This window comes from Sarcophilus harrisii, chromosome 5 (genome assembly GCF_902635505.1).
Source record: "Sarcophilus harrisii chromosome 5, mSarHar1.11, whole genome shotgun sequence".
Lineage (NCBI taxonomy): Eukaryota > Metazoa > Chordata > Mammalia > Dasyuromorphia > Dasyuridae > Sarcophilus > Sarcophilus harrisii.
The window spans coordinates 200,360,254-200,368,674 of record NC_045430.1 but is presented as its reverse complement, the minus strand read 5'-3'; the positions used below and the strand labels follow the sequence as shown (position 1 = coordinate 200,368,674).

The 8,421-nt window shown below is 36.4% G+C and overlaps 1 protein-coding gene across 1 annotated transcript; it reads left to right on the top strand.

Moving 5' to 3' along the window:
* The first annotated feature begins 2,672 nt into the window (after positions 1-2,672).
* On the top strand, positions 2,673-5,493 carry LOC111721142 (GTPase IMAP family member 8-like). The gene is given in 2 exon segments (XM_031938227.1): positions 2,673-4,695; positions 4,698-5,493. Coding segments are annotated over 2 exon segments (645 nt in total). The 5' UTR covers positions 2,673-4,196; the 3' UTR covers positions 4,844-5,493.
* Positions 5,494-8,421: the final 2,928 nt, after the last annotated feature.

The window sequence follows — 8,421 nt, the reverse complement described above, 5'->3', positions numbered from 1 at the left end:
TTGCCTGGGATCACACAACTAGTATGTGTTAAGTGTCTGAGTCCAGATTTGAACTCGGGTTCTCCTGACTTCAGGGCTGGTGCTTAGCCACTGCACTATCTAACTGCCCCAGGAGATTATTTCTAATCTTCTGGGACCTTGAGGAAATCAAGCTATATGCCTGAACCTCAGTTTCCTCATTTATAAAGTTGGATTAAATAATATCTAAGACTCTTTTCAGCTCTAAGATTCTTTATTCCATCAAATGATGCCTAAAGTTCAATTACAATTGATTCATTTTTGGGTAATAAATATCTTTTTTAAAAATGAAAATGCCCAGTATGGCTAATCCATTAACATGTAATATCAGATAAGAGATGTGTGTTCAAATCCTAGAGAAGGCAATTATAAATCATGTGATACAAAATGAATAGCTTAACTTCCCCAGAGTCTGCACATCTGTAAAATAGAAGAGTTTATTAAAGGTAATAGGAAGTCACTAAAGATATTTGAGTATGGATATAATGGCATGAAATTAGTAGGACTATCAATTAGGCAGTTGTATGCAAGATTGAATGGAAGTTTTGTCTCTTTTGAAGGTAATTCAGGGATAATACAGAGAGTAGAAGGGTCTTTAGCTCTGGAGAAGTTCTAGATCCAAAGCCAGTTCTGTCCTTGGTCTCATTCTTGTTTCATGAAATTGCACCCTTGGCCTTTAGCTTCTGAATCACTAACACCCAGGTATCCTTTAGAGTGCACTAGAACTGTAATTATCTTCTAGAAAGTGGATAGTCATTTAAACAATAGCTGTAATGGAAACGTGTTCTGATTTTTTGATTTCAATCAGGTTTTGGTCTTTCTGTATCAAGGTGCTGTAACCTCTGCTTCCAGAACTTTTCTTTATTAGAATGGAATAATTTTGACTTCTTTTCTGTTTCTCATTAGGCTTTCCATAAGCTCCCACTTTTAACAATGATGACCACTTTTTTTTAACATCTTATGGCTCATGTACAAGAAGTTGTTTTAGACTTAATTTGAATTATATTTTTTAAGTTATTCCATTCTTTGCAGATCTGGACTAATTCTCAACCCATCTAACTCTTTGAAATAACTGTTTTGGCCACAGACACTTAACTATATCTGTGCCAGATCCTGAATTCTTTTTCTTCTTCTCTCTTGTGACTTCCATTTTCTCCAAGAAGTTTTTGATACCACCCTTAAATTGTGTGTATTCCTTGCATTATTTCTAATTTATCTTCTCTATAGATTTATCATACATAGTTGCTATTATGTTGTTTCCCTCATTAGACTGTGTCCTTTTTAACAGAAAGAATTGCCATATACCTTTCTTTGTACCTTCATTTCTTGGTACAGTTCTTGGTATATAATAGGTATTTAATAAATGTTTCTCCAAAATACATCTGGCAATAGATTCTCTATCTCTCTCTCTTAAGGGTAGCCTAAGTTTAGAAGAGTTCATTAGTGGAGGTGGCAAGCTGTTGGATTTTTTCAAAGAAACGTCTGAAGACAATTTTCTATGGCATGAAAAGGTCATAAACTTCTTGGTGATGGGCCTTCCCTTGCTGATGTAATTCATTGTGAAAGTAATGAATAATATCCATAGGAGGATCCCAGATGTAAGGTCTGACTTTTTAACTAAGACAGAATTCTTTCCAAAAATTGTACCTTGGAGATTCTGTTGTAATTTCCCTGGAAGGCCACATTTTTGAGGTTCCACTGTACTAATATAGTTAAATAATGTAGTAAATAAAATGTAGTAAATACTAATGTAGTTAGACTAACCTAAATAGACCTTTAAATTAATTAGACTTTAGAATAACTTAGAAGATATGATAACTGGCGCATAATAATTCTGTCACTGAAAGGAGATGAAAAAGTGAGCAAATTACTTTCCCTAATGGGGAAGTTTCCATATTTTGAAAATGGGGAGACTGACCTAGGGAATTCTTAAGCTGAAGAATAGTTGCCTATAATACTGGAGGACAGAGAGATTTAGCACATCAGTCATCCCTTATGGAATCATTGGGAGCTCCTGCCATAGATGAGTTCTCTTCACAGAGAATTAAATGAGATCAATATAGAAGAAATTTCAGAAAATACCTCAGAGGACGGCAGATTTGGGGAGTCTTTATAGGCCTCTGCATTTATGTTAAGGCAATGTGATATCACAAAAAGGATTGTAGACTTAGAACCAAAAATGAAACACAACATACACCTCTTGCCACTCCCATTCCCTTCATGGGGGGTGGAGGGTGGGGGTGGGTGGAGGAGGACCAGCAGGAAGATTTATTAAAGTCTAGCTGAGCTTTCCTTAGGATCTGAAATTTTGGGTGATCAGGTTCCAGGAGTATGGATTGTTGCTATCTGTAGCATCCAGCACAGTGTCCTGTTCTTTGGGATCCTCAGATACTGATCTTAGAACAATATTTTTCTTTCCATTTTCATTCTTCAAAGGTAAAGGAATTTGCAATTCCTGTGGGCTGTTTTGTCTCTTTATTTTTGAGGAATGTATAAATGGGAATGAGATCCATCAAATAAAAAGCCAGCCGATTTGGTAAGACCATCTCTAAATTTCTAAATCCAATGGATTGCATTTTTTTAAAAATTTAATTTACTTTTATTTTATATTCCCTGTTACTTCCTCTCCCAATTTAAAACAATTTAAAGAAAAAGAAAAGTCTCATAGCAAATATGCATAATTCAATAAAAAAAACCTGTCGCATTGGCCCTGCCCAACAATGTGTTTCTCATTCTGCATTTTAAATGAATCTGGTAAGAAGTAAGTGCATGTTTTATTTTTGCTCCTTTGTTTGCTCCTTTTGCTCCTACATTTCTTTCTGTAACATCACATTGCTTTACTATTGGAGGCAGAGGCCTCCAATTTCCCTATGACCCAGCAATTTAAAATAGGTCTTGCAGTTGTAATTATCTATTGGTATAGGAACTTCCAAAGAAAAAGAAAATGATATTTTCCTTTCAAGGCAAGACTGGAAGTGCCATGGGAATTGTGTCATAACATTTTCTTATTGTGAGTTAGTATGAAGAATTCTCTCTAGTTGCCTTCTGGGTAAATCATAATGATTTCAGGAAGACTTTACAAAATTAAACACTCTCGAGGAGGAATTTAATGGAAAATAGATTCTGCTTAACAGATAAGCATTAGGAAAAAATAAAAGAATACATGTATGGAGAATTCTTTTTTATCTGCAATTTTAACAGAGAGTTCAAACAATTTAATTGTTCTTTGTCATCTATATTATAAAGTTTAGTTGATATTTTCTATTAATGGTCCTTAAATGAATCATCAAATAATTTCAATTATGTTTCGCATGATTTTCACATTGCAATATATCTTAGTATACTCTAATTTCAAAAAGTTGGTTATATACAAATGGTATATTTATAATCATTTTCAAGTAACTAAGATATAGCACATCTGTGTATGGTACTTCAGCAAAACATTTTGTTGTCACATCATTAATAGATTATAACAAAATTCCAACTATAATGTCTTAAAAGCCTAATATATAATTTGCCAAAGTTCGAAAAAATACTCCCTATAATGCTGATTTGCCTGACTATATTAGAGTTCAGGAGTACTGAGTTGTCTAGATCATCCTATTTCTTGAATTACACCAAATAAAAAAGGAATTTGCTATTGTTTATGTAATAGGGTACCATGAGGTCCATGTCCCTGGAGCACTGGTGAGCCTGTTTTTGGGTGTATGTAGAACAGGGTCCAACTCTCCATGTTAGAGCATGGAGAAACCCAGCTATATTCTGGCATGCTTTCTTGTAAACAGTAGTTTAGTGGTGTAGGGAGGGAAAAGGTTGTTTGGGTGGCTGCTGAATCAGAAATGAGAGTGCATGCAAAAGGCCCCATTAGAGAAACTCATTCTTTTCTTCTTGCTACATGCAATGTATCATGACTCTCTGAGCTTTAGAGATCCTAAAGTATAGGGTTGCCACCAGACATATATCCCCCTACACTGCTTGTTCATTAGCAAATGTTTCCATTACATTGAAAACAGGAGAATTTATCTTTAGGCAGAGAAGAAAAATAAGATTAGTGGAGACATGAAACTGGACCACAGGAAGAAAGTAAAAACCAGCAGTGTAGCATATGAGAAATAGAGACAGTAGTATTTCCAATGAGAACATGATGTTAAATTTTCTTATGTTTTTCCCCCACAGATATGCTGAGCCTCATCCTTATAGGAAGAAGTGAGATTGAAAAGAATTCAGCAGGGAACATTATTATTGGGAAGCATAATTTTGTAGCCAAACTTTCAGGGAAAACTGCCACTGTGAGCTCTCAGAATGAGGACAGAAGCTGGAAAGGGAAGGATATTGTAGTAGTTGATACTCCGCTCTTTGCCCTTACCTTAGCTAGTAAACATCTTTCTGTACAAAGGGAAGAAATCTTTCATAGCCTTTGTTACCTTTCAGGAACCAAAGTTTTCATTCAAGCTCAGCTGAGCTTGTCCACACAAGAAGAAGAAAGGTGCATTAAGGAACTAGAAGCCAGATTTGGAAAAGAGATCATTGAATACATAATTGTGTTCTTCACCAAGAAATAAGATTTGGGCACTGAGACACTGGAGAATTACACCAAGACTTCAGTTACTCAGCCTCTTAGGAAGTTAATTAAACAGTGTGGAGAAAAATTTTGTGCTTTTAACAACAAAAAAGTGGTGTATCACAGGAAAAACAAGTTAATGAACTTTTGGAAAAGGTGGATAAACTAGTCCAGTGTCATGGAGGCCAAAGCTATCTTGCCAGTGATAAATTTGAGACTTATGCCAGAAGGCTTAAGGATTTCCAGAAGAAAAGTTTTTTTTAAGACAATAAAGAAGTTTGTTTGTTTTTTTTTTTTTTTTTTCACAATCCAATTGGTCCTTTCTGTGCCTTGTGACCCATGAAAGTAAGGAGTACCTTAAGGCATGTGATGAGGATATTCTTGGGAACACTATTAGCTAGTCAGCTAATAGAGGTATTAGTTGATTGTAATGCTGAGATTGTGAGAAACTGAAGCAAGTTTGGAGGAAGCAGGTTAAGGGTAGGGTAAAAACAAGGGTTTGAGTTGCAGTCAGGTATATAAATTGCAAAGAATCTGGGCATACATGAAATTAAATGTATCAAGGCAGTAATCACTTGAAAAGGACCCAATATCAGAGATCAGATCAAGGAGGGAACAAAACAAAGTCCAAGGAGACAATCAAGTAGGTAGAGATATGTAGATGTTTTCAGGGCAAAGGAAAGTAAGCAGAGGGACAGAAATAAGGCTTCACTAACCAAGAAATACTTTAATTATAGAAGCTACTTTTCTTCTTCAAGTTGAGATCTATTGTATCATCACATGAAATCATGACAATATGGCTGGCTTTGACCAAACAGCTCATGGGGTGGCAAATTGTGGACAGAAAAGAACATCACCTTCTGGAATTGACATTTTGACATAAATAGATTTTTTGGGGGGTAATTTCTTCTTCTTCTTCTTTTTTAAATAACTTTTTATTGACAGAACCCATGCCAGGGTAATTTTTTACAACATTATCCCTTGTACTCACTTCTGTTCTGATTTTTCCCCTCCCTCCCTCCCTCCTCCCCCTCCCCCAGATGGCAAGCAGATCTATACATGTTAAAGAGGTTACAGTAGATCTTAGATACTATATATGTGTGCAGAACCGAACAGTTCTCTTGTTGCTCAGGGAGAATTGGATTCAGAAAGTATAAATAATCCGGGAGGAAAAACAAAAATGCAAGCGGTTTACATTCATTTCCTAGTGTTCTTTCTTTGGGTGTAGCTGCTTCTGTCCATTCTTGATCAATTGAAACTGAGTTAGATCTTCTCTTTGTCGAAAAAATCCACTTCCATCAGAATACATCCTCATACAGTATTGTTGTTGAGGTATATAATGATCTCCTGGTTCTGCTCATTTCACTCAGCATCAGTTCATGTTTCTCCAAGCCTCTCTCTATTCATCCTGCTGGTCATTTCTTACAGAACAATAATATTCCATAACATTCATATACCACAATTTACCCAACCATTCTCCAATTGATGGGCATCTATTCATTTTCCAGCTTCTGGCCACTACAAAAAGGGCTGCCACAAACATTTTGGCACATACAGGTCCTTATAAGCCCAGTAGCAGCACTGCTAGATCAAAGGGTATGCACAGTTTGATAACTTTTTGGGCATAGTTCCAAATTGCTCTCCAGAAGGGTTGGATGCATTCACAATTCCACCAACAATGTATCAGTGTGCCTGTTTTCCCACATCCCCTCCAACATTCCGTGTTATCTTTCCCTATCATTCTGGCCAATCTGACAGGTGTGTAGTGGTATTTCAGAGTTGTCTTAATTTGCATTTCTCTGATTAATAATGATTTGGAGCATATTTTCATATGACTAGAAATAGTTCTAATTTCTTTGTCTGAGAATTGTCTGTTCATTTCCTTTGACCAATGAATAGATATTTTGATTCATTTTTTATGTTGGGCTGTAGACTTATATTAGCATAACCTGTGATTCAAAACCCAGTTACACAAGACTCAGCACAGTGGTAATTACATAATGCTCCACATATACAGGGAGGTTACAGTTGATGAGACCTTGGGAGAAGAGATAATTTGGTTTCTGGCTTTCAGTTTCAAGAGAAGAAAACATGAACTTCCAGTCTCCTTTTGTGTCTCTGAAGGGACAGAATGACTGGGAAGAAGCTTACTTGTAAAGGACCTGATAACTTCTATCATGTTCATGTCCCCAGTTGGCTAAACTAGAAACTCTGAAGAATTTTCCACTGAGATCTGGGACTGTCTCTCTCTGTCTCTCTCTCTGTCTCTCTCTCTGTCTCTCTCTCTCTGTGTCTCTGTCTCTGTCTCTGTCTCTCTGTCTCTCTGTCTTTCTGTCTCTCTCTCTCTCTCTCTGTCTCTCTTTCTCTCTCTCTTTCTCTTTCTCTCTCTCTCTTTCTCTCTCTCTCTGATTATTTCATTTCATTTTCAATGTGAAAGCTCAATTACTCTAATTGTATATTATATATCCTCATATGGATTACCTCTGATTTTGATTTGCTATGAGCTTAGATGGCAGCCTTCTTTGTTTTTTGTGGAACATATTTGGTGGGAAACATATTAAGCTTTTGTTATATAATTTAGAAATCTCCTGTCAAATAACAATGAGCTTAGCTTGAACCTAAAAATAATTTTCCATAGACTAAAAATATTTTAGGGGGAATATAGTTCTAGTTCAGTAATTTTTTTTCTGAGAATAGCAGAGTGACCAGCCTCTGACCCCAATCTTTTGTTTCTCTCCTGGTAGGAATCACAGCATCTTAAGCAATAGCTGTTTGACTTTGTGATAGATAACAAGGAAACTCTTTGTGGGCAGAATTCATCAACATGTACCTTTATCTTTTCTTTCCTAATACTTCTATGAGGCTCATCAATATTTCAAGGCAATTTTCATAGTTGAGGCATGACAAGAATTAAAATGGCAAATAAGGAGAGACATATGATTGTTCCTCTAGCCTCAGTAGAAGATTCTGTGTAATGGAGAGGAGGGATACTCTCTCAGAAAAATAAATTAAATCATTATCACAATTAATGTTCATTTAGGCGTAATTGATGGTAAACACGATAACATACTTTGGAAAATGCAGGTTAAATGAATCAAGCAAAAGTACAAATTAGGACTTTTATTTAGCAGCTGTATATTGATGAGCATACTCCTCAGTGGAAACAAGGAGACTTTTCCAAAGCTAGAAAGCAATAGGAACACTAAGAAGCTTGGACTAAGATTCGATGAAGGAAAACTTATGACAGGACAAGGCAGAATGGAGGGATGTTAGGTGGTATTCACTCAGTGAGAAACAAAGAAGAACATGTTGAGGAAGAGAGAAAATGGAACTACCATCAACAGCTCTTAGACTAATAGCTCAGTGGATGACATCTGTAGGGGGTAAAGTTTCAGGACATGATAATGGTGAAGATGAAGAGCAATGGCACTAGATGGAGCTTCAGTGGATGACAAAGGCAGAGTTAAGCATCAAGTTCAAAGAAGCTCTGGGCCCACTGGAAGCATCAAAAGAGAGGCATTCCCAGATGGAATCATCTAAACCAGTTGTGAGATTTTCCTCAAATAGGGACAGCTGGATTTAAATCCTCAGACAGAAGTTTTCTGACATGATTTTCCTTTTCCAATGGCACTAGAAGTGCATAACATGCAATGGATTTATGTTTGTATGTGGAGCGTACTCATCTGTTGTGGATGACAAAGGCATAATCAATGATGATTTTTCTTCAAATGTTTGTTCCTTTGGATACATCCTATTGGTTAACCTGAGAGAGCTGGGTCTGGGGATATTAACAAGTTGCTAGATTTCTCCTGATTCTTAAAACCTACAGGGAAAAGCCAACT